This window comes from Carcharhinus amblyrhynchos, chromosome 4 (assembly GCF_965287045.1).
Source record: "Carcharhinus amblyrhynchos chromosome 4, sCarAmb.v2.hapA, whole genome shotgun sequence".
NCBI classification, from domain to species: domain Eukaryota; kingdom Metazoa; phylum Chordata; class Chondrichthyes; order Carcharhiniformes; family Carcharhinidae; genus Carcharhinus; species Carcharhinus amblyrhynchos.
The window spans coordinates 23,654,021-23,681,588 of NC_137327.1; the positions used below are offsets into that span (position 1 = coordinate 23,654,021).

The window sequence follows — 27,568 nt, forward strand, 5'->3', positions numbered from 1 at the left end:
AGAAACCCATGCAGACATGGGGAGAATGTGCAAACTCTGCATAGACAGTGACCCGAGAGCGGAATTGAACCCAGGTCCCTGGCACTGAGGCAGCAGTGTTAATCACCGTGCTGCCCTAACTTCACCCATTCAAATCTGCCATCCTCTCCTCTTGCACTGTAATACAATACCTGGTGGATTTGTTACCTATCAGGGAAGTCAAAGTACTTTTCTTTAATTTTATTTATTAGACTTCCCTGTGGCACTTGGTGTTGCCCATTTTAATTAAATTGGCACACAGACCGAGGATGATGTTGTGAAGTACAGACGCTTGTAAACAATAGAGTCTGCCAGAGAAGGTCATATGCTATTTCTTCCTTCCCACTTCTTGCAGCTGCTGCTGACAATTTGCTATTAATAAATTGGGATTATTTTGAAATAATGAATTATGGAAATAATGCGGCCAATTGTTGGCTAAAGTTTCTTTTGGACTAAGTTTTGTAATGAAATTAGGGACATCCGCTAACTAAAGGTTATTGCAGAAGGTCGAGGGACATGGAGTTGGGGGTAGGGTGTTAGCGTGGATAGAGGATTGGTTGTCAAATAGGAGGCAGAGAGTGGGGGTCAACGGGTGCTATTCGGATTGGCGGATGGTGACTAGTGGAGTGCCCCAGGGGTCGGTGCTGGGGCCTCAGCTATTTACCATTTATATAGATGATCTGGAGGAGGGAACCGAGTGTATGGTGTCGAAATTTGCTGATGACACCAAGATTGGGGGAACGGCAAATTGTGCGGAGGGTGTGGAGAGTCTGCAGAAGGATCTAGATAGGCTGGGCGAATGGGCCAGGAAATGGCAAATGGAATTTAATGTTGGCAAGTGTGAGGTGGTCCACTTTGGTAGGAAAAATGGTAGGAAGGACTATTACTTACAAGGCGAAAAACTGCAGCAGGCGATGGTGCAGAGGGACCTCGGGGTCCTTGTGCATGAGTCGCAAAAACCCAGCTTGCAGGTGCAGCAGGTGGTCAGGAAGGCGAATGGGATGCTGGCCTTCATAGCGAGGGGGATTGAATATAAAAGTAGGGAGGTCTTGCTGCGGCTGTATAGGGCATTGGTGAGGCCGCAACTGGAGTACTGTGTGCATTTTTGGGCGCCGCACCTGCGCAAAGATATTTTGGCCTTGGAGGGAGTGCAGAGGAGGTTTACTAGGCTGATACCGGAGTTGAGGGGGTTGAGCTATGAGGAGAGGCTGAATAAACTGGGCTTGTACTCGTTAGAGTTTAGAAGAATGAGAGGAGATCTCATTGAGACGTATAAGATGATGAATGGGATGGATAGGATAGAGGTGGAAAGACTCTTCCCGCTCAAAAAAGACAATAGGACTAGGGGGCACTGCCTCAAGATAAAAGGGGGGCGGTTTAGAACAGAGTTGAGGAGGAACTTCTTCACTCAAAGGGTGGTGAATCTCTGGAATTCTCTGCCCGTTGAAGTGGTGGAGGCTGCCTCGCTAAATATTTTTAAGAAGCGGGTTGATGGGTTTTTGATAGGAGAGGGGATTAAGGGTTATGGGGAGAGGGCGGGAAAGTGGAACTGAGCAGCGACAGATCAGCCATGATCTTATTGAATGGCGGGGCAGGCTCGAAGGGCTAGATGGCCTACTCCTGCTCCTATTTCTTATGTTCTTATGTTCTAAACTAAATCTTGTGATTTAATATGCAAATCTTTGCAGCCGTTAGTTTAATGCATACTGACCTTGGAAGCAATGTAGAAAGAAGGAAGAAGGAATGGGGATATGTGAGGCCAAACCTGAGAGAGGAGGCAGCAAGAGGAGGGAGAAAATGGGAAAGCTTGGACCATTTTGAAGCAGATTTCGGAGTCAAACGGGATACCTTCCATTCAATTCATAGAATCCCTACAGTACAGAAAGAGGTCAGTTGGCCCATCAAGTCTGCACTGAGCACAATCCCACTCAGGCCCTATCACCATCTCCCTACATATTTACCCACTAATCCCTCTAACCCACGCATCTCACGACACTAAGGGCAATTTAGCATGGCCAATCAACCTAACCCACACGTCTTTGGACTGTGGGAGAAAACCGGAGTACCCGGAGGAAACCCTCGCAGAAGCAAGGAGAATGTGCAAACTCCACAGAGACAGTGACTCAAGCTGGGAATAGAACCCAGGTCCCTGGAACTGTGAAGCAGTAGTGCTAACCACTGTGCTACCGTGTCGCCCATTACACCCACAGGAGCTCATTCCCTTTCCCAAGGGAATACCCAAGAATGATTTGAATATTGCATTTATTATTTCTTTAATTTCCAGGTAAGATTTTGTTCAGATGTTTGAGTGCCTCTTGATTGTCTTGGTATAACACTCTTTATACTAACATTGTACAACCACCAGTGCTCTTCAATGCATCCATTTTATTTTCCTTGTGACTATCAATGCTTACAACAATGCAGTTCAAATTAACGGTGCAATTAAAACCAAGATTAACTCAAATTTCTTTTTAACCCAGAGATTAATCATGATTAATTATTATAACACAAAACTTTTAAATTTGTCAAACCTATATTGTGTTATAATAAAAGTTTCAGTAAGTGATTAGCTTGAACCATTTGCTCCCGGAGGTTTGTCTCCAAATTTTTGGTCTTAACTGAGACGGTGAGGGTGACTCCTTCTACTTACATATCTGTAGATAGATGGCAATGGCTTCTGCGGTCAAATAGCTTACTGAAGTCATAAAACCCTACAGTGCAGAAGGAGGCCATCTGGCCCATCGAGTCTGCATCAATCCCTCCCAGGCCCTCTCCCCACTCCCCCATGCATTTATGCTTGCTAGTCCCCCTGGCACAAAGGGGCAATTTAGTGTGGCCAATCCACCTAACCTGCAAATCTTTGGACTTGGGAGGAAACCAGGGCACTCAGATGAAACTCTCGCAGACATGGGGAGAATGTGCAAACACCACACAGAAGTGACCCGAGCCGGGAATCGAACTCGGGTGTTGTGAGGCAGCAGTGCTAACCACCGTGCTGCTCTATGCTATTATCCTTCAGAGGTGAAAAACAAACTGGGGTTGCCTGTCACCCAGGAATGCTTTCCAACAATAATTTAATGCCCTCGGAATGGGAGAAATTAAAAGCTAACGAATGAATCCTATCTAATCATAAATCATACGTAATTACTTTGGTAAAGATCTTTATGGAAATTATGATCTGCAAAAGACACTTCCTGTTTTTCCTCTGCATCTGGCATATTCACGTGCTGTCCCACATAATAAGCCTATTTACACAAGAACATTGTACAGCAATAAACTATGCTGACTTGGTCAAAAATTCCTTTCTAACGTTATGCTTCAGTTGCACCATTTAAATTCTGTAATGTTGAAACGATCTTATTTATCCTGTGCTATAGATTCCCTGTGCAGTAGATCCACTGTGCGCACACTTGGACAACTGTACATTTAGCATGATTTGTGCATGCAGAGCAGCTCTGTCATCAATTAAGGATCTGTACATCAGTGTGACTCAGTGGCAGCACTCTTTCCTCTGAATCAACAGATCATGAGGTCATGCCATCCCATTCTACAGACTTGAGCACACAATTTAGGCTGTCAGCGCAGCTCTTACTGAAAGAGTGTGACATTGCCTGAAATGCTGTTTGTTCAGATGAGAAATGCAGGATCTAGGGGGTGCAAAAGTTTTGTAAGAAGGCATTGGCTTTTTATTTTCTGTAGATTTTCCCCTATTGTCCACATAGTGATGCTCCCCCCATGCCCCCCAGATAACAAGTTGGGTTGCTTGGAGAGTTCCTTTTTTTGGACGCACAAAATCTCCGTTAATAATGCTGAACTGTCATAAATCTGGTGCATTGTGTGCACTTCCTGTAAGTGCCATACATATTTCCTTTAACACGTTCCTGACCGTACTTTTCTGATTCACCAGGGGTGAACTCGAGGGCGATCACTGTGAGGGAACCTGTAGTGTGACACTTGCAGGAAGTGTGCGCAATGTGCGAGGTTTGATCTGTCAGCAGCATCAGCTGAGGTTTTCAGACAAGCTCAACTCTCGAAAGGATGTCAGACAACCTGCTCTCTTTGGAAGTATGGTTGTGTTGACAACTCTGAAAACTTTGTATTATTTGAGCTTTTTGTAATGGGCTGGTTTAGGTTTGTTAAGTTTCGTTCATAAATCACGATATCATGTGACTTGAAAGAGAATTCTTTGAGATGTGGGCATTGCTGGCAAGGACAGCACTTATTAATAAAGGCAAAATACTGCGGATGCTGGAATCTGAAACAAAAACAGAAAATGCTGGAAAATCGCAGCAGGTCTGACAGCATCTGTGGAGAGAGGATAGACCAACGTTTTGAGCCTGGATGCCCCTCCAATGACATTTATTGTCCATCCACAGCCTTCTTAATAGGCCACTTAATAAATCACTGCAGCCTAAGTGGTGAAGTGCTGGAAAGGTTCGGGGAAGTAAATAGTTAGGAGATTTTGACCCAGCAACGATGGCTGTGTATATCTAAGATGGGATGGGATGTAGAGGCAACCTGGAGGTGATGGTGTTCCAATTGATGAAGTCAATGGATGTTTCGACTGGTTGAGTAATAATTGCCTTTACTCTATTCCATGTCTGTTTCACAAAACAATGCTGCTGCTTTTAAGTCATGTGTACTTTATTTACACAACTTATCTGTACTTTATTACTTTGGAAGATTAAACCGTGCCACCTATCCAGATGTGTGGAACTGTTTTGGCCCATTTTAACCAAAATCGCCATATCTGGCTATGCCCAAGTGTTTTTTGCTGTTTTGAGAATTGGTTCTATAATTTGTATTTTACTCTATCTTTGGTAATTTGCTGCACAAATATGCCGTAGCTTCTGATGGAACGGCGGTTGAGTCGCATTGCCTTCTTACTCCAAGCCACATACCTGGAAATCCAGGTGATCCTGTCTGGCCCAAGCTTTCAATGCAGGCTGGGTGAGATCTGTGAACCCCTGGAGCCTGCGATCAGACAGCTCAGTTACAGGAAAGTAAGCCTTGCCCCCTCTATTTTTTACCCCGCTAGCTGCTGCAAACCAGATAAGTTTAAAGGCCCGGCCAAGTATATAGGTTGTTGACATGCCAGGGAGAAGGTAAGTAACGTAAGGAGAGAAAAGAGCAGATGTTTCGAGTCCACATGACCCTTTATCAAAGCTTAATGGCATAGAGAGTGGAAGATATTTATGCTGCAGGGTGAGGGAATGAAAGATGAGTCATAGCCACAGAAACAAGGGGAAACTCTGCTAATGGCAGTCCACAGAGAGAATAGAAGGTGTGAATGGCCAACGGCAGAGAAGCTGAAATCAGAGGGTAAACTGTGAGAGATGAAGATATCATCTGTTACAGATTTTTTTTACCAAGTAAAGATGTCATTTTGCTTAGTTAGATTGGAAATTATGACATTTGGGTAAAATGTGAAGAAATTGGCTTAGGAATTGGAAATCTGGACTCCAAATGAGTTTGACCTGTGGTTATTTATCATCTAAAAGTAGTCATGCTCCAGAGGCTGAAAACTTTGATCTGATTGTTGTCACCTTTGCCTTAATTTCAGAATTCCTTTCTTTATCCATAATTTATTCTCCAATCAGCTGTTTAGCTTATGAAACAATATTTTCTTTGTCATTCATAGAATCCAGTAAAAACATGTTTGAGTAATCAGATTCTGAATGGATGCCATGATACTGACTGAGGCCAAATCCCAGCTGGGATTTAATTTGGAACTTATTTTCCCCATTTTGAGAACTCAGAAAACACCGCTAATTTGTCATCCAATGAAAGCCTCAATTTCCATTGAAGTTAGATATGAATTTTACCACAATTCCAACCATGTCCAAGTTTCATGATTAGCACTGCATAGTGTATACAAAAATGTAGTTACATTTGTTTATTTGTGATCCTAATGTGTGAGTGATAGAACAATGGGTAATAATTTTTCATTGTATGCCTGTAAGCTAGTAAGCAAAGATTTATCAAACAACCCCTGTGAAGATGGTGTTCGTTCAAGCTGATTCACGACTGAAACTTAAGGAAACAATTTTGCTTTCAGTATTCACCCTTTACTGAGTGGAAAATTCAGGTTAATATAGAAAGAGGATGTTTTTATTTGAGTTGTGGTGATGGAATTGTTGACTTCTTTACTTATTTTTTCTCAATGGTGGCGTGAAAAAAGGGACATCAAGTCTTAAAAGGTAAGTTGGAGATTGGGCCCTTGGAGTTCAAGGACTATAGTTCCCGAAAGATCCTGGGGGTCTCTGCGCACACACCTGTCTTAGAATGGCCATGCACAGTTAACAAGAACACAAGAAATAAAAGCATGGATTGGCCACTGGGCCCTTCAAGCCTACCCCACCATTGAACATGATCATGGCCGATCTTTACATAGAATCCCTACAACACAGGTGGAGGCTATTTCACCTATCAAGTCAGCACCAACAACGGTTCCACCCCTATCCCTATCCCTGTAACCCCACGTATTTACCCTGCTAATCTCCCTGACTCTCAGGGACAATTTAGCATGGCCAATCAACCTAACCTGCACATCTTCAGACTGTCTGAGGAAGCCGGAGCAACCGAAGGAAACCCATGTCGACATGGGGAGAATGTGCAAACTTCGCACAAACAGTGACCCAAGCCGGGTATCAAACCCAGATCCTGGTGCTGTAAGGCAGCAGTGTTAACCACTGTGCCACTATGCTGCCAACAGTCTATGCTGGCCTCAGCTTTTTTCCCCATTGCCCTTTATTCTTTGATCTATCAAATAATTATCCACCTCCACAGTTGGTTCCTTTTCCCTCCGGCTCTGCGTGTGTGCTGGCTGGAGAATGGCCACGTGTCCACGATTAGGGCATGTTCTGGTCTTCAGCTTGGGAAACAGGGCTGCGCACGTGCATAGTTTATTTTCTGATCTTTTCTCAGGTTGGGAGCCAGCTCTATACCTGCACAGAAAGAGCAGCAAAAGTAAAACAAGAAAGAAAGGAAAACAACCCGGATAGAAAGTCCCGTGATCTTCTGCATGCCCACAGCAGAATGCCATTCTGCAGCAAGCGCCAGAAGTAGCGGGAAGGGAGCTGCAGGGAGCAGATCTCAAAGAAAGCTAGGAAGTTCCAAAACCAAAGAGTGGGATGGAAAGCGGTCCCAGGAGATGGCCCCAGGAAGACAGTCTGGGCAAGAATCGAGGACAGGACTCTGTTACAGCTCCTGTTAAATGAGCTAAAAGTAAGGATCAGAAGAAAGGACTCTGAATCAAAGAGACAGAGCTGCAGGAAGCAGACTTAAAACAAAATGGGCTCGAGAAGCCAGAGGATTCGAGGGGACAGCTGAAGTCTGGTGACTGCTTACTGTGGGCTTTTGGAGCAGTGGTGTGCTGCTTAGCCTGGCTGAAATCTGAGAGAGTGCATGTGAAAGGTGAAGCTTGAATGTATTGAGTGTATTTCTGGTGTCCTTATCTGAGAAAGGATGTTCTTGCTATAGAGGGGGTACAGTGAAGGTTTACCAGGCTGATTCCCGGAAAGGCAGGTCTGTCAGATGAGGATTATATCCACTGGAATTGAGAAGAATGAGAGGGGATATCTTAGAAACTTATAAAATTCTAACAGGATTAGACAGAGTAGATTCAGAAAGAATGTCCCCAATGGTGGGGGGAGTCCAGAACTGGGGGTCATGGTTTGAGGATAAGGGTTAAACCTTTTAGAACTGATGTGAGGAGAAATTTCTTCACCCAAGGGATGGTGAATGCATGGAATTCACTACCACAGCAAGTAGTTGAGGCCAAAATGTTTTGTGATTTTAAGAAGGTGTTAGATCTGCTTGTAGGGGCTAAGGGATCAAGGGATATGGGGGGAAGGCAGGATCAGGATATTGAATTTGATGATCAACCATGATCAAAATGAATGGCAGAGCAGGCTCAAAGGGCCAAATGGCCTACTCCTGCTTCTGTTTTCTATGTTTCTATGAGTAGAGTCCCAACCTGTTTAATCTTTCTTCATAAGACCCTGATCCCTCCGTATCGAGGATCATTCTAGTAAACCTTCTCTAAACTGCTTCCAATTGAATAATATCTTTCTTTAAAAAGGGGGACCCAAACTGCTCACAGTACTCCAGATGTGATCTCACTAATACCTTGCACAGTTGCAGCAAGACTTCCCTATTCTTATACTCCAACCCCCTTGAAATAAAGGCCAACATCCCATTAGCCTTCCTGATTACCTGCTGCATCTCTGTACGCGCTTTCTGTCTTTTGTGCGCACGTATCCCTAAGTCCCTTTGTGTTACAATTTTCTGCAGTTTTTCTCCTTTTAATTATTCTGTTCTTTTGTTCTCCTTCCAAAAAGAATAACTTCACATCTGTCCACTTTATACTCCATTTGCCAACTTTTTGCCCATTTACTTAACCTATCCATATTGCTTTATAAACTGTATGAGGTACCTTATCAAATACTTTCTGGAAATCCAAATACACTACATCTACAAGTTCCCCTCTATCCACTCTGGTTGAGACTTCCTCGAAAAACTCTAATAAATTAGTCAGACACAATTTGCCTTTCATGAAACTAGGCTGATTCTGATTAGATTATGATTTTCCAAATGTGTTGCTATCACTTCCTTAACAATTGATTCCAACATTTTTCCAACAATATGTTGGAAAATAATTGGCTTATAATTATCCGCTTTTTGCCGAACCACCCCCCCCCGCCTCTTTTTAAATAGGGGTGTGACATTGGCAGTTTTCCAATCCTCCAGTATTTCTCGAGAATCCAAGGATTTTTGGGAAAATTACAACCAATGCATCCACTATCTCTGTAGCTACTTCTTTTATGATCCTAGAATGTAAGCCATCAGAGCTAGGGGACTTTTCTGCCTTTAGCCCCATTAGTTGGTCTAATACTACTTCTCTAATGATGATACTTAGTTCCTCCTCCGTATTCCCCATGAACATAAGAGATGGTGAAAGAGGAAATAAAGGTGAGTTTGCATTTATATTAGCATCTTTCCTGACCTCAGAATGTCCCAGAGTGTTTAGCAAACAATGGAGTACTTTTGAAAGTAGTCTTATTGCAATGAGGAGGAAGCAGCAAACTTGTACACAGCATACAGTTCACCAAAGATGCCATCTGGTCAGTAAACACGCAGGAATGTCTCCAAGCAACATTGACAATTCTGTTCCTTTTGGAAAGAATGATCAAACACTGCCGTGCTAACAGGACAGTCCATCAATATAGCCTTGAAGTTCTCACGAAGTATCACATTCTCCCCTCCAGTTCTCACAAAGAGTAACATCCAAAAGCTTAGCCTTTCTTTCTGTTTTACAATGAATTTGCTGGGCCATCCCATCGTGTTAGCTTTCTAATCTTTAGATATGTTTCTTTTCGGAAACAATATATAACACAAAATGCCCTGACAATACCCAAATCCTTCGTTCAAATCACAACCATAAATGTGATGAATATACAAAGGTCAGTACATTTCAAAAGTATTCAATGTGTGAAGCGGTTTCAGATGTTCCAAACAAGGATTTGCGTGTTGTCAGGGCTTTCATGTTATATATTTTCTCCAAAAAGAAACACATCTAAAGAGTAGAAAGATAACACAAGGGGATGAGCCAGCACATTGTTTATAAAACAGAAAGAAATGCTAAGCTTTTGAATAAGAGGCCATACAAGGGTGAGTGTTGTATTATTAGAATTAAAAACCACCATTATTGTCCAATTCAGTTGCCATCCTTTCATGAACAATTTCTCAATAGTTGCAGGAGAGGCTACGGTGAGAATTTCTGAAACTTTCTGAATTTCTGAAACTCAAATGTGACTCCCACTGTCAAAACATAACATCATCAAACATTATAGGATATCATTGACATTTATAGGAGGGAAGACAACATCTTAGGCTGCCACTCCCTCCTAACTGCTGAAGACAAAAGATGGTGAAAAGCAGTGATCATTGCATTCTTAGTCAATCTATTTTTCTTGAAATTGTGCTGGTGTTACTATATATGTGCATAACCATTTGACATGAGCACATTTTTCACATGGAATAGAATCATAAAATCCCGATGCAGACAGAGGCCGTTCAGCCCATCGAGCCAGCACCGTCAACATTCCCACCCAAGCCCTATCCCCTCTAACCCTACTCAATTACCCTGCTAATTCCCCTGACACTAAGGGGCAATTTAGTATGGCCAATTAATCTAACCTGCACATCTTTGGAGTGTGGGTGGAAACCGGAGCATCCAGTGGAATGCAGCCACAGGGAGAACGTGCAAACTCCACACAGTTACTCCAGGCCGGAATTGAACAGGAAGTGGAATTGGGTCGCTGGCAGCAGTGCTAACCACTGTACTCTAACCACCATACTGCCTTTGCAGTGTTCATAGAGCCACTGTACTGTTCTGAATTGCATAGGCCTGCTCGGTGCACAGATGTAAAATGCCAGATATGGCCAAAAGTGCTGTCAATTGATGCTTGATACTTAAGGCCTCTTGCCTTCAAATATATTCATTTCAGCTAAGTGATACTTTCACTTCTGAGGCAAAAGATCAGGGATCCAAGCCTCATCTCAGAGACTTGAGCATGTAAGCCAGGTTGACTAATAGTGAAATAAGATGCAGAGGTGCAGTTATTCTGATGAAGCATTAAACTAAACACCCCCCCTCCCCTCACTCAGGTGAATGCAAAGTATCCCATGGCACTATTTGAAGCAAGGCGGGGAAGGCTTTCCAAATGTCTTAGCCAACACTTATCCAAATTAGTACCATCTGAAACAGAATGGCGTGACATTTACCTTGTTACCTCTCTGCGGTGGCTCCATGAAGTGAGTGGGGACACTGCTACAGCTGGGAATTTTAGCATCCAAAAATCTCGCGGATCATGAGTGGCAGAACCCTAGAGAATTCTGGGAATTACAGGAGTGACAAACAGAAACATTGATAGAAAGAATGTAACCATTTGCTGAATTACTACTTATCTAATCTTGTCAACATACACAACTGCCCTCAATGAGGGGAAATTCCTTTAAGCATGTTTTTGGAACTGAAATGGGTATGTAGGAAGCCCCACCCCCCACCCCCCACCACTGCACACCCCTAGGGAGAAGTTAGCTTGGCCAATGCAGCTAACCAGCGCATCTTTCAGACTGTGGGAGAAAAGCGGAGCACCTGGAGGAAACCCACACAGACACAGGTAGAACGTGCAAACTCCACACAGACAGTGTCCCAAGCTGGGAATCGAACCTGGGTCCCTGGTGCTGTGAGGCAGCAATGCTAACCACTGAGCCCAGATGGATATGCGACTGTTTGCCTTTTCAGAAGCAATGGTATGGCTCAATGTTTGGGAATTTGAGAACTGAAACAGAACGATCGTGGTATGGGAATGGCCTTTGGGGGTGCTGTGGAGCTGATTGCACGTCAAGCTTTTAAATTAAACTTAGCTATATGTAGCTGCAATGGGCCGGCGCTGAGAAAAGCTGAGTACAACACACCCAATGCCGACTCGAAGATGGCGTAGTCACCCGTCGTGGTTCTAAAACAGGAGTCAGTCCATTCGTTTACTCATGAAGGGAGCCGGAAACCTGCTTCCTTGTGTGGGTTATTGGTCCTTGGAATTAGTCCTTAATGAGTCTGTTTTATGATTATGGAACGCATCCAATCAGGTCCAACTTTAGTCTCAGTGTCTTTTAGCCAATGAGAGGCCAAATGCAATCAATATGCAGTGACCCAAGGTTGAACTTTGGGGTAATTACTTGGGTAAAATCCAAAGAGCTTCAGAATCTTTTCACTGTATCCAGGAGAGTCACCACTTTCAGGAGAGGAGAACAAGGAATCGAAAAATACGACCAAATTGGAAGCGGAAATGAAGGTGATTAAGTTAAAAGTAATGATTTGAAATTTGTTGATTTTCTGTCATACTCCCAAGTACATAAAGACTAAAATAAGTCACATGCACAAATATAAGATTTGCTAAAATTAGATTTTGACTTTAAGGTAAGTTTTCAATAACGTGTTCTTCTACAATCTTTTTCTTCACAGAATCCATGTTACACAAGTTTCCTTTTTCATATAAATTGGGTGAAGAGATAACTGCTAATTTAGGCCAATTTCTTACTCAGAAACAGTGAAGACAGAAATGTACTTCTGAGGCTCTGTAAGACCACATTTGGTATATTGTGAGCAGTTTTGGCCCCAAATCTAAGGAAGGATGTGCTGGCCTTGGAAAGGGTCCAGAGGAAGTTCACAAGAATGATCCCTGGAATGAAGAGCTTGTCGTATGAGGTTGAGGACTCTGGGTCTGTGCTCGTTGGAGTTTAGAAGGACGAGAGGGGGATCTTATTGAAACTTGCAGGATACTGTGAGGCCTGGATAAAGTGGACATGGAGAGGATGTTTCCACTATTAGGTAAAACTAGAACCAGAGGGCACAACCTCAGGCTAAAGGGACAATCCATTAAAACAGAGATGAGGAAGAATTTCTTCAGCCAAAGAGTGGTGGATCTGTGGAACTCTTTGCCACAGAAGGCTGTGGAGGCCAGGTCATTGAGTGTCTTGAAGACAGAGATAGATTCTTGATTAATAAGGGGATTAGGGGTTATGGGGAAAAGGCAGGAGAATGGGGAATGAGAAAAATATTAGTCATGATTGAATGGCGGAGCAGACTCAATGGACTGAGTGGCCTAATTCTGCTCCTATGTATTTTTGTCTTATGGAGACCCAGATATTGCACAGCACTAATGGGGAAGCAATGGCCTAGTGGTCTTATCCGTGGACTATTAATCCAGAAGCTCAGCTAATGTTCTGGGGACCTGAGTTCGAATCCTGCCTTGGCAGATGGTGGAATTTAAATGCAATTACAAAAGGTATCTGGAATTGGGAATCTACTGATGACCATGAAACCATTGTCAGGTAAATCCACCTGGTTTACTAATGTCCTTAAGGAAAGGAAATCTGCTGTCCTTGCCTGGTCTGGGCAACTAGGGATGACCAATAAATGCTGGCCAGCCACCAATACCCATGTTCCATGAATGAATAAAAAAACTAATTCCAGAATCAATCAGTCTTGTTTTCTTACTCATGTCACCTTCATTTCAGGATGTTTTCATTCCTGTCTCTAAGCACACAGAGTTTGATAGTGACAGCATATTCCTAGGTGTGGACTTCACTCAATCTAAAGCCAATTCAATATTTTCCTTGGTCTAGAAATTAGACTGTTGATTGAGAGAAGGAAAATGTCTTGTTTGTTGCAAATGTTGGAAAAAGTGATTGGACGCTGAGTCAGATGCAGAAGAAAATGTTAAGCCTGAGGTGGTGAGTTCTAGTGTGGGATAACAGCAGTGACCAATTCCCCTGAATATACTCTTGCAATGTTTTCTCATGAATAAAACATGTTTTGATCCACCAGATGACGGTTCAGTTCTCAGCACATTTGGCCAAGTGTCATTGAAACTGCTGAACCGTAAGTTATTTTGTGTTGTAGTTTCCATTTCGCTGAATAGAAACGATATTCACAAAATCAGGATAGTCATTGAGTGATCACAAGGGATTTGATTTGACAAAGTCAGCGTCAGGACTTAATCCACCTGCAATAAATCACTGTCAACAGACTATAACTACCAGTAACTTGCGATGATTAGGATGTCCTTCTTTGTCTTTAATATTGAGCCATTTTGTATAGGTGCCTCGTTAAGTTGCTCATTTGACCACCAACAGGAAGGAAGCTGAGTCCCAATTTTAAAAATGCTGATTGGCTCTGATGGTGTCAGGATCTGCAATATCAACCAGAAGGGTCATGTGGGTGAGGGTCTGGATGTGAATGAGGGCGAGGATGGGATGTGGGTGAGGGTAGGGGACAGGTTGAGCTGGGGAGGTCATAGTTGGCTTCCCAGGAGCTGGATCCTGGACCAGAAAGAGGCCCAGCAGGTAAACGCTAAACAATATTTCTCAGGTTTTCTTGTGGGGCAGAAATGGTCTCCAGGATTCCAAAGGAAGCTTTAGGCCTCCCATGGATCTGACTAACCCCTTCCTGCAATTGTGAAAATATCCCTCCCCAGCTCCAATCGTTCCTCCCTCTCCTCTCCTCTTCCCCTCCCCCAAACCCAATTCACCTCCCCCCAAACCCATTCCCCTCCAGTCACTCATCTACCTCCAGCTCTGAGCTCCAGCCCTGCTCTTCCTGGATGTAAGGCTGGATCTGATGCTCCCTTTCTAATGCTGGGGACAATCCACTTGAGTTCCTAGATGCAGTTTCTGCTACCAGTAGTTTATCTTCCCCACCCTGACCCTTCTCCCCCCATCCTGCTGTCTATTTGCCACCTATTTGGCAGGCCGCCCGTTTGACAGACTGACAGACAGGAGCGATCCCACCATCATTGTAACAAGGTTTTATCATTAACATTGTAGGGTGTTTATGTACACAGCGCTGCAGCTGCTTTCGAAAATTATGCAATTTTACCACCCCTCCCCACGTACTGCCTCCCCGGCCACCCCAGTTCCCTGTTTATGAAATCTAACACCAAGATAGATGAAAAGAAAGTCAAGTTTAATATATGGCAAGAAACAAAATGTGCTGGGATCAGAATAATACTAAATCTTTATTGCAAGTCACAGTTTAAAGTCAACAAGTTTCCATCGCTCGCATGCCCTGTAGCTCACCTCAATTACCTCATCTGTAGCCTATTTCTTTTTGGAAATCTCTCTGCGGATCAATGTTGTTTTGCACGTGTCTTTTTATTTTGAGGCAGTCCACATCTTTCCAGCCTGATTTTTCTGCAGCTATTTAGAATTGCTACATTGAAGGATTTCTCACTTTTGAATGTTTTTTTCGGCGCTGTGCTTCAAGTTGTGTCATCACCTGTTTTTGTCACCTTGGTGTGTGTGCTGAGTCAGTCGATCTGAGCGGGGAGGGCAATCACGTTACTACAACTGAACCTGACAACTCTGTGTTTGAAATAGGGTTGAATGTTCACGGTTCCTGCACTTAATCACTACTCAATGACTTGCATTGCAGGTCTGCATATGAATGCAGGTATTACACATGGTGAAATCGTTCAGTTCATATACAAATAAGGGCCACCAGGGCACATATAGCTGTTAATGAGCAAAATATTGATGCCTTCAAGAGAAAGAGAGCAGAAATTATCTTGGGAGAAGCAGCATCAGGTAAATGAAGCTGCTTTGAGTAATGTTGCCTCATTTGTACACGGTACGTGTACACATTTGTGCACCAAACTTCCAAAATATGAAGTGTCATTTTGTGTAAACACGAGTTCCCAAGATGCACTGCTGTAATTACGTGGTAGAATTTATCCGGAATTTAGACATTCAGTCTGTGCTCGCTTTATCCAACTGACCCCCATCTCATTATTGCGGTGATCCTGTTTGCTCCTTTACCTTATTTTCTCTCTTCACCTTTTCTTCTATCCTTAAGTTCCTGTGGTAACTTTTCTGATGCCTGCTTAAAGGTCAGAAAGATGATGATTTTCTGCTTTCACACTCTGTTGTTTGCTGGAAATCAGGACCAAGCGAGCTTTTGCTCTTTGGCTCCACGGGAGGTTTCTGTCCTCCCTGAGCTCATCTTAGGACAAAGCGGTGGTGTAGTGGTGTTGTCACAGGACCGGTAATCCAGAGAGCCAGTGTGATCCGCTGGTGATCCGGGTTCAAATCCCACCACGGCAGATGGTGAAATATGAATTCAATAAAAATAATATCTGGAATTAACAGTCAATTGTCGTAAAAACCAACTTGATTTACTAATGCCCTGCTTTCCTTAGCTGGCTCCAAACCCACAGCAATGACTCTCAAATGCTCTTTGAAACGGCCTTGCAAGGCTTTCAGTTCAAGGCCAGTTAGAGATGGACAATAAGTGCTGGCCCAGCCAGTGATACTCACATCCCTGAAAGAATGAACATTCCTAGGCATGGCTGGGATGAGACAAGATGGACAATATCACCAATCTGACACTTGGTCCAAGTGACTGTTCTTCACGAATAAGGCTAGACAATGAGAGGGAAATGGCCAACATTTTGTCACGGAGTTATAGAAAATTGAATTAACTTCATAAACACTAGCTTCTGGAACCTAAATCTGAAGTACGATATAACAGCAACTGAAAATGAGTCAAGCCTGAAAGCATCATTTGAATTAGTGAAGACTGGAATAGAAATTATACGTCTGTTTCCAAGTTCAAATGAGTAAGGGATGAATTGTTTTATTCGGGTATTTGAATCCTTGGTTATCTGAAAAGAGCTGATATTCTTTTATAAATTGTTAATTAGATTATTACAGCAATTATTCAAAAATATTTAGGTAGGCAGAGGAAATGTAAAATGTGCATTGCCATTTATGCTCTCAATTTATATAATGACAATGTTTAGAAAACTCTCACTAACTTGGAAGATGTTTACCAGGATTTCACAGTCCACTCTTGGCTGTGTATAATAAATGGCGTGAGTATCTGTAACAGCTTCCCAGACACGTATTCATTTATAAGTTAACAGAAAGCAGAACCAATTTGTAGATAACTTAGTGCTGGAGTTTTCTACCTAACAAAAGCATCAAGTACAGAGAGTAACATCCAGCCTATTAAATAACCAAAGCTCCTGTCCTTACTGAACACTGAAACAGTGAGCTAATGCCAACAAGAATGCAAATTTAACAAAGAAACTAAAGTGGGATTTTCCAGCTCTTCCGGCCACTGGGATTTATCGGTCCCATTGAAGGTGACCACTCCCCCCCCCGCACCCTACCATGGTGGATTCCCCAGCGGCAGGACAGGAAAGCCACACAAAATGCTGTAAATATCGGGGGATCAGGAAGATCCCACTGGTGGCCAATGGCGGGTTACTTCCATTATCAGAGATCCTAGGTACCAGCAACTTGAGGCACTCTTAGTCGACTTGAGTACATGCGTGGTATCATGCAAAATCTGATCTGAGGCCCTTAATGATTTGTGCACAAGGAGAACTGCCCTGCAGCTTCCCACAAGTGTCAGTTGCAGAAAAACAACTTAGCAATTAGAGTCAATTACAGTAAATCAGAAACAAGCAGTTTTTTTATCCTTTATTTGCATACATGTTTGCCAGTTAAATCCTGGCTTTTCGCCCTTCCTTATTTTGAGAAAAACTGACTTCTGCAAATCTTTCATTTGCCTAGCATATCCCCATATCTTGCCTTTGGTATTTATTATGGAAAAATCTGGCCTTGCCCACCCTCCAGTGAAGGCCAAAAAGCAGAATGTTATGGGGCCTACGCAGCTGAAGATTAGTTTGTTCGTGCTGAATAGCAGACACTGATTCCTTTGAATGTCTGCAAGCTGATAAGCATTTTAAAAACTGGGCAGCAAAGGCATAAAATTTTAATGTGAACACTTTAGCTTCCAAACTATGAAACTTCAATCTGAGCATTATAACTTCCACACCACCACCAGAAAACACATCACAGGCAAACAGATAGGGCTAGAAATCCTGCCCTATCTATTTGTCATTGAGCAAATGAACATCTGCCTCTAAGAAGTCTCCAGAAGTGGCACAAAGGTCAATGATGATATCATTGTGAATATATCCTGTAGATATGGTCTAAAATGATGGATGTGCTAGGCTTCTGATTGTAACAACCTTACCTTTTCTGTTGCAGGCAGCACATGGGAAACCCTATCCAGGCACATTGGAGTTACCAGGTACAACAATCTGTATAAGAAATAACAAGATAATTTAAAATATATTTCATTATACTTTTACAGTTTTCAATGTAGATATTGTTACGAATGAATCTCAAAGTAAACAGCAATTCTTTGTCTGGTGCTCTATGACCATATAGATCTGTACATCACAGAATCATAGAATCCCTACAGTATAGAAGGAGGCCATTCATCCCATCGAGTCTGACCGACAATAATCCCATTCAGGCCCCACCCCACATAATCCCCCTTGACACTAAGGGGCAATCCCACCCAAACCTATTCCCCATAACCCCAAGTATTCACCTCACTATTCCCTCGAACCTATACATCTTGGGACAGTAAGGGGCAATTTAGCATGACCAATCCACCCAACCTATATATTAAATGTAATGTAATATATTCAATCATTCACAAAAAATGTGTAGGTTTTTTGATAATCAATTAATTAGAAAAGAGACCGACTACATTTGATCTATAACTGTGATATTTTGATGTTATGCATTTTCTTAAAGGGTACAAATTTTTTTAAAATTCTGAATAACTGTAGCAGGCGGGTTACTATTGTTTTAATATATTTTTATAGCAGGTACCCAAAGGCTTAAAGCCATAGCTGTAATGTTTGTGTCCTATGCTTAAGCTCACCCAGAACTCAATTGGGTGTATCCTACCTTGCACCAAGTCCCATTCACATTTCACGCATGCCCACTGAGTTGGCTCCCAGCCTGGCAATGATATAATCTCAACGCTTTCAACTGCTGTTTTCAAATCGCACCTTAACCTTGCCATTGCCCCCATGCCCCTTGGAGGGGGGGAATTTTCCTCTCCCACCTGCCACGAGAATGGTAGCAGGCGGGGTGGGGGGGGGCACACCATGCAAAGGTCCGTTGACCTCAGGTGGGATTTTCCGGTTAAGGGGCGAGCACAGCCAGAAAATCCCACCCCTTATCTTGGTTTCCTCTTCCAGACTTGCAACCCTGTAAGGTCTCTGCGCACCTCCTGCATACTCCTGATTTTCACTGCTCTACAATTGGCAACAGTGCCTTCAGCCACTTGAGCTCTTAAGCTCTGGAATTCCTTTTGTAAACTCATTGACTCTTTACCTCCTACTCCTCCTTTAAGACGCTCATAAAAAAATCTTTCACCTCTACCAGTTGCTTTCAACTTAGATGTGATAACATTGCTGTAAAATATCTCAGAATAGTTTACTATTTTAATGATGCCATTTAGATTCACGTTGTTGTTTATAGCACATTAAGGCTCCATACCTCGCTGCATGAAGAAATGTAGTGAGGATCCAATCTAGCTTGTGCAAAACGCTGTTGATTTAACAGAATGTGGAAAAACAAGCAGAAGAATGGTGCGTTTCTCATGCTTACGCCAGGCCAGAAGTGAGATCCAGCTTTGCAGTTTGTCCATAATTCTAATGGTTTATTGGAAAATCTGGGTTAAGGAGAAGATAAATCCCTAAGTGTTATATTTTATTGGAGTTAAATCCAGAACTGGGCAGTGTTCAACACTGGCGTAAAGTTTTATTGGGATTAAGTTCACTTTGTACAGGGGGACTGTGCTTTGTTTAATTGTCTGCAGGCACAGTCATATTTCCACAGTGTGTGGGCAGCAGCGTGTGGTGTTCAATCATCTTTTCCCCCTGCATGATTGTGCCAAAGAGCAGCTTTAGTGACAAGACACAGCTGCTGCCTATTGCCCAGTAAATCGGATGCTTCAGCCACAGTTTCTCAGCAGTCATCCAACTCGTTTGAATGATGGGATTTGTGGTTGACTGCTTCATCAGTACCGTTTGGCTAAACAGGTCTGCTTATTTGGAAGGATTCGCTCATTGAAATGGTGGAGCTTTATGCTTCAGTATGGGAACAATGGCGTTGATATTTTCAGGGTTTAAGGGGGAGATGGTGGCACGCGGCAATATCACCGGAGAGGTAATCTGGCAGCCCAGGCGAAGACTCTGGGGATACAGGTTCAAATCCCTGCATAGCAGCTGGAATTTAAAAAGATGGCACAGTGGTTAGCACTGCTGTCTCAGAGTGCCAGGGACTCGGGCTCAATTCCAGCATCGGCTCACTGTCTGCGTGGACTTTTGGCCATATCTGGCATTGTGCACCGAGCAGGCCAATGCAATTGAGCACATTACAGTGGCTCTAACAACACTATTAGGGTGGCACGGTGGTTAGAATACAGTGGTTAGCAGAGCAGCCAGGGACCTAGGTTCAATTCCGGCCTCGGGTAACTGTCTTGGGGGAGTTTGCACATTCTCCCCGTGCCTGCGTGTGTTTCCGTCCAGTGCTCCGCTTTCCTCCCACAGTCCAAGGATGTGCAGATTAGGTAGATTGGCTGTGCTAAGTTGACCCTAGTGTCAGGAGAATTAGCAGAGTAAGTGTGTTTGGTTACAGGTATATGGTCTGGGTGGGATTGTGATCAGTACAGACTCGATGGGCCAAAGAGCGGCCTCCTGTACTGTACAAATTCTGTGACTGGGACAACACATGGAGCAGAATTTCACGAGATGGTACATTCCCTGTGTCTCCTCCCAGCTAAAGGTGGGTTGGTGGTGGTGAGGTGTGTGGGCCAGTGGGGGAAGAAGAAGGATGCTGAGCCCACTGAAGGGAACACTGGCTGCCCTGCAGCTATTGGCTGGAGGTGGGATTTCCACCCTGAGGAACGGCCAATCCTGCCTCAGAGAGGTGTCAGCCAATTGGGGGCAGGCAGCTCTCCAGAACTCTGGGACAACATAGAATTGGGATTTGGATGAGTAAATGGTGGCGGTCTTTCTGGATGCCCAGCCAGCAGGCTACAATGAAGAGGGCAAGAATGGGGTTTGAGAGATGAATGGCGACAGAGGGGGGGTCAAATCTCTGGAGGTCCTCCAATGGGTTCAAAGGGCACAGTAAAGAGGGAGCCTCTTGTCTGCCACCACCCTGTGCAGGGAAAGCTGCCAGGCTGGCCACTTGGCATGGAATTGACACTTGCTGGTTAATTCCCACACAACAACAGGATGAGGCCCTTAAATGGGAATTAATGGCTGACTGTGGGTTCATGGCAACTTCCATGGTGTTCACTGATGTCTCAAACCGACTTCAGGGTGTTCACCAAAGGCTGATCAGGATAAGGCAAAGGGGGTATGGAAGAAGATTTAGGTGTTACTAAGAGAGGAAGGTTTAGGTGTGAGTGGGAGATGAATGTTGAAGTGGGGATGAAATATTGGGGGTGAAGCTGCCACTTCTGTGACCAAACCTGTGGTCATCTAACCTAATGGCTGGAATTCTCCGGCCATTCATACCCCACCGCTGCTGCAAGTGAGGACAGAGAATTTAGCACTTGGTCAAATCTCCATTCACTGCAGCGGGATCAGGCAAATGCCTGCATCAGGAGATCAGAAAGCCATAGGAACATATAAAGGTTTATTTACCAATGTTGTCTGTAGATTTGTATTTATCAAATTGTTTTCCATCAGGTAAGAAAAAAATTCAATATTTTTACCATTTATTCGATCTGTTAGACCAGAAGCGGTGTTTTTTAACATTTATTCATGGGACATGGGCGTCACTGGCTGGCCAGCATTTATTGCCCATCCCTGAGAGCAGTTGAGAATCAACCACATTGCCACATGTAGGCCAGACTGGGTAAGGACGGCAGATTTCCTTCCCAAAAGGACATTAGTGAACCAAATGGGTTTTTCCAACAATCAATAATAGTTTCATGGTCAGATATTTCTTTATTGAATTCAAATTCCACCAGCTGCCATGGTGGGATTCGAACCCGAGTCCCCAGAACATTAGCTGAGTTTCTGCATTAATAGCTTAGCAATAATACACTAAGCCATCGCCTTCTTTGATAATAGTAGGGGTTGACATTGCACATAGGTCTGAGGAGAGGAAACTGACCAGGGTAGATAGACATTTTGCAGTCAGTCAGTGCTCCATATTGTATTGTCATTATTCATAACTTATGGCTCATTTCCAGCTGACTAATATACATTTTCCATTTCTGCAACATCATATCATCAGAAACACCACTATTAAATTGCAATTAGTATACCCAAAACTGAGAGTACAGTTGGATGCATGGATCTGTAGCAGAAAAGTGTGTTCAAACATTCTGAGGGTTTCGTTTCAACTGCAGTGTTATTGCGATGAATGACGTTTTACCATTTTTGATTTTAAATATTGAACTCCTGCACGCCAGTGGAGAAAGTATTATTTGTTGAAACAGGCAAGGTTACAAACCAGCTCCCCATGGTACTTTTTTGCTTGACAACTGAAAGATAAAATGCAGTGGTAGGATGTTACGAGGATGTGCTTTTCAAGGTTAGAATTTCTAATTTTTCTTTTCCTGGCTGGATTTAAAAAAAAAACTGGGATCCCTCTACACACAGTGGGAAAACTTCCCAGACTGTGGCAGGACACACAATTTTGCATTCCACCATGTGGGATTGTTAAGGACCGGATCCAAAACTTCAAGGTACATTATGAAATTAGCTGAGACCTCAGCTATTTTGATTTTGGCATTAATGTGAGGATAAGGTGTTTCACTCCAGGTGTGATTCAATTGACCCACTAGGAAGCTTTTATTAAAACAAATTTTATTTCATAATACAGTTAAAATATAACAAAAAGAATGAGCACAACTTTTATCAAGTTAAATACTTAAACATGATTAGATATAATTTTTAACAGCTAACTATCTCTATAGTTCCAATTTAGGCAATATATCCACAGACATACGTCCTTCTTCAGAATCAGTTAGCACAAAAAACAGGCCTATATAGGAGCTAGGCTTCCTGCCTTTTAACCCCTCTGGACAGTGATACAGAAAGACATCTGTCTTCTGACTCCCCAACAGCAGTATCCAGTGAAAGGTCTATCTCTCATCACCAGTAAATAGAACTGACTCCTAAAAAAAAATCCTGCACAAGAAATGTGTGTCTTTAAGAAATACATTTCTTAAACACACAGTATCATCAAAGGATGAAGATTCAACCCCCTGAGAAGCATGTGTTTCTGAGATGAGACAGTAAAATGCAATTGCTTGCTCTGAAACAATAACTGCAGCAGACATGCACTAATAGAATTTATCTGGAGTATGCCCCCAGCTTCAAGGACTAAACAGGAGAGAGAACAGAAGACAATATATACTGAACACAGGCTGTCAAAGCTGTGTACCTCTCTCTGTCTGTCTCCCTTTCTCTCTCTCTCTCATATTCTGTCTCTGTCTCTGTCTCTCTGTCTCCCTCTGTCAAAAGTGCTGTGCTCAATTTACAAAATAACAATCCTGAGAAGAGAAACTAATTGTGAACAAAGACCTTTTCTGAAAAAGTAAATGGAAGTCTGTTTGATACAACTATACCCAAGAAGACAACTGAACCAAAGGACTGCAGCATGACACAACCGCAAGGAGACCATCCAAGGAACATGGAACCATATCCTCTTTTTAAAATTTTTCCTGAACTGTAAATAATCCTATAAGCCTATCCTCTTACTCTGTCCATCTATACCAGTGTGTGAATGTAGGTCCAGACAAATGCAAGTGGCCATGTGGAATGCTGGTTGCGATTTACTTTGTATTTTTTTTAGTTCCAGAAATAGTTTCAATAAATGTGCACTTTATTTAACCAAAAAAAAATTGTCTGAATAATCTCAAAGCATTAATAGTGGGATTCTTACAGAATCGGCGAAGCATATTTTCTCTAAAGTCAGTAAAAACCCTCTTGCAGTTTGGAGTGGTATAATAAGGAAGCCACTTCACTCCTCCTCACCTGGTCATAGCATACTGTCAAACGAATTTTAAAATAAAAACAGAAAATGCTGGAAAAACTAAGCAGGTCTGGCAGCTTTTGTGGAGAGAGAAACCTGTTGTCTCATAAGAAAACAGTATTTTTTGGATTAATTTACAATAGACAATGGCTAACCTTCATGTAAAATTGGATATTTTATGGCCATTGATATACGCCGGAATTCTACTGCCCTGCCCGCCACAGAGTTGGAGCAAGCACGGAACAGAAATGTACATTGACCTTGGGTGGGATTTTCCAGTCTCACTCGTGTGAGGCTGTAAAATTCCACCTTTAAGAAAGAAGAATCATGGACTCATACATTAATACATTAACAGATCTACTGAGTGTTGATATTTGGAATACTTTAGCCATTTGCTAAAAGTTGCTAACACTGTTCACACTGCCAGTGACTGGTTTCCAGCCATTCCCTGCAGATTTGCTGAACTAGCTATACACGTTTCTTATTATTTACATTTTTATTGGCATATATTTTTATGTTACTGCATTCTGAGCAGCTTGACATTCCCCACAACTCACTTCTTTTATAACACCATTGCAGATGAATGTGGAACGTAAATTTCTTGTTGCTGCAAGGACTGTCAGCTCTACCACACACTATTTTACTGTTTGGAACTTTCCTGCTGAATACACCAAATACCTCGGCGATAATTGAATCAGTTCACCCCAAAAATCTGTCAATGTTTCAAAAGCCCCCTCATTTCTGAAATCCTTGACCAATCATGGTGCTAATTAAATTTCAAGAAATGTTAGAGACATTGATGTGGGACATCAGTGATAACATTTCCATTTTGCACATCCATTCTGCATCCCAGAGGTGAGACTTGTGGCTGGTTTAATGCTGACTATCAGTGACTCCCCAGACCCCTTTCATGAAGGAGTCTTTTGATGAAGAAATTTGATTCCACAATCTTGGATTGGATTCAAGTTATTTGTTTAAAGTTTATTTATTATTGCCACAGGTAGGCTTACATTAACACTGCAGTGAAGTTATTGTGAAAATCCCCTAATTGCCATGTGCTGGCACTTTTTTGGGTTACACTGAGGGAAAATTTAGCATGGCCAGTGCACCTAACTAGCCTCTGGGAGGAAACTGGAGCACCCGGAGAAAACCCTCACGGACACGGGGATAATGTGCAGACTCCGAACAGACAGTTGCCCAAGCCAGGAATCAAACCTGGATTCCTGATACTGTGAGGCAGCAGTGCAAACCACTGTGCCCCCCCCCCCCCCCCCACACAGGTCAAATCCAGCTTGCCACCCAGTTTTCTCTGCCAACTTACAATTTAAATGATTGCTAAAACAATCTACATGATTGGTCATCATGCATCTTTTATTTCTCTTTCTGTTCTAGGCTTGATCTGAATGATATTCCAAATTGCATTCGACTAGTTGCTCCAGATTTGGGAATATTTCTCATTAGCTGCTTTACATTAGTCTTTTGTAATCGCTTGACAAAGAAGAAGACAACACCAAACAAAGAAACAGAGAGCACCGACGCTAATGAGGAGGTGAGAACCAATGCTTTAGAATTGGCAAAGTATGTTTTTGTAGAACATCGTTCCTGGTCTTGTATTTCATATTAATGTCAGTACTTAATATTAAAGGCAATCTTATCAGAACTCCTTTCAATTTATACGTTTTGTACCTTATGTGCATTTTTATCCCCTCGTCTTCTATTAACAAAGTATTTTTCTCTTCACTCCGAGCAAAGAAGGGGCAAATATATAACCGGTTCTTAAATGCTCTATCATGCTCTGAACCGACTACTAGAAGACAAAAGTAAGGTTAACAGGAGAGCCAACTTTCTATCTGGTTTTGTGACTCTCATTGGTGAGAATTATGTTCTATGTTCTAATTGTCTGGAACAAGCTGCCGGAGATAATAGTAGAGGCAGCTACAATTTTGTCTTTTAAAAAGCATTTAGACAGTTACTTGGGTAAAATGGGTTTAGAGGGATATGGGCCAAATGCAGACAGTTGGGATTAGTTTAGGGGTAGAGAAAAAAGGGCAGCATGGACAAGTTGGGCCGAAGGGCCTGTTTCCATGCTGTAAACCTCTATGACTCTAAGTATCTCACTTTCATTTAGTACCAGGTTAGATGGACCCAACTGCAATCGGGAAATGTTTGTTTTAAATGTGGAATATTCAAATCCCTGATTCGGTATATTTGAATATGGCTGTATCATCTGACCAGGTTTTGCTGTAACTTTTATCTTGAATATGTACACAACTAAACATTTAAGAGCTAGCAATTTCTTTACTTAATTGTACCAAAGGCAAACTCATGGACAAAATCATAAGGAATACCCAACTTTGTCTGTGGGAAGTATCTATTGCTTGTTTGATAACTACCTGTAAGTTGGCTCTGAGTACTGGAGTGATGATATGCTTCATTCCTGACCAGAATGCTGTGTGTTTAAAACATCGGCTGAAACTCTGCCACCTTGCCCTCCCCGGAATCAAGGCAGGTGACGTTCCCAGAACGGAAATCTCTGTTGGCCTCGGGCGGGATTTTACGATCTCGCCTGAGTGAGGTTGTAACATCCTGCCCACAGAAACGATATTAACGTGCAGTAAAAATGTTGACAGGGTAACTTAGCAACCTGGAATATGCCATCTTCTGTCTTAACACGTTTTTCTGAGCTTGTGGCAAAAGCATCCGTCTGAAGCTGACGGGATGGTTCTTGAAGTATGAATATTGAAATGTGATTATATTAGCTCTAACTGCAGTTTTAAACCTGCCATATGCTAGAAAGTTATTGCAGGGTGAAGCCAGTAAAATGGGAGCCAAGGACCTGAAGAGGAATTTAAAGTTTTTTTATTTTCCTCGTAAGTTCAAGAGAACAGGAACCTTCCCCTCCCCACAAATTACTTTTTTAAACCAATGAATCTTTTGTTACTGGCCAGTGTCCTTTTTCTCTTTGAACTTCCATTTATGCCAGCTGGTGCTGCTGGCTGTGGGCAGCTGACCTGTGACACCCAGATAAGGCCTGGTATTAATATCACCCCTGCACCCATACTTGCTCAAATCATGCTGCCAGTTTAAATTACCAATATTATTCTTCGCAAACTACTCTGATGTTTAGTTAGTGATTGTGTCGCATAGCAACAATTGTGATTAACTTGTTGATACAGTTTCTCCTTCTGCAAACCGGATAAAACTGTCTAAAAAAGTATTGCATGTCATGTAAAACACAGAAAAAGGCCATTCGGCCCGTTAGACTCCTGCTGAGTTCATGCTCCGTGTGAGCGTCTTCCGCACTGTTCCTCAAACCTCGCCAATTTATTCAACTCTTTCTTTTGCCCTCATGTTTGTCTTGTTCCCCCTCAATTCAAATTATTCATTACTTGAAGCAAGTATATCTCTCTGTTACTTGAAGCAAGTACATTTATGCTATCAGTTTCTTGAGATGCATTTCCACATCTAATCACTCTATTGGAAAGGATTTTTTTCTTGAATTCCATGTTGGATTTATTTGTGGCTCTCTTACATACATGGCCCTAATTCTAGTCTCACGGCAATTGGAAACATCCTGTCTACATCTATCTTATTAAACCTTCCATAACCTCACAGGGCAGTCCTCATGGGAGAGGTCAGTGTGTCCAGTCACAGTTAGATATATACCATGAATCGGGCAGGGTAGTGGAAAGTCACTTACCTCTTGTTCCTGCGGCCTTTTATCTCAGTTTTTCTGCAAGTTTCCTGAGACCTGAGAAACTGGATTATCAGAGTTAATTTTCCAATGGTGAAAACAAAGGCAGCTCACAGCTTCATTATAATGTTTAATGTGCCACCCCACCTCCTTTAAGTGGGCTGATCAGCCATCCTCTCTCATCCCACCTCCATTAAAACCGGAAGGTGGCAGACTGAGATCGGGATTCAGTCTGGAACACTTTAATCTCACCTCCCCTCCAAATACCCCAATAAAACCTACTCAGGCTTTTCAGGGACTGAGTTTCCTTCCTCTTGTTAGAATTTGGGTATCCAGGCAGTGAAAGATGGAAGGTGTCTTTATATATTTACAGGATTTTATTACTGGAAACACAGTCTGACAGACATACAAACATTA

General features: G+C 42.6%; 1 protein-coding gene across 2 annotated transcripts in view; it reads left to right on the top strand.

The window, feature by feature from the left end:
* The window catches only part of piezo1 (piezo type mechanosensitive ion channel component 1 (Er blood group)), a 298,079-nt gene that overhangs the window by 107,541 nt on the left and 162,970 nt on the right, over window positions 1-27,568 (top strand). For both annotated transcript variants that reach the window (XM_080186829.1, XM_080186830.1), the window contains exons 4-5: window positions 17,644-17,686; window positions 24,850-25,006. In XM_080186829.1, coding sequence (XP_080042955.1) covers window positions 17,644-17,686; window positions 24,850-25,006 — 200 coding nt within the window. The remainder of the gene's footprint in view (window positions 1-17,643; window positions 17,687-24,849; window positions 25,007-27,568) is intronic.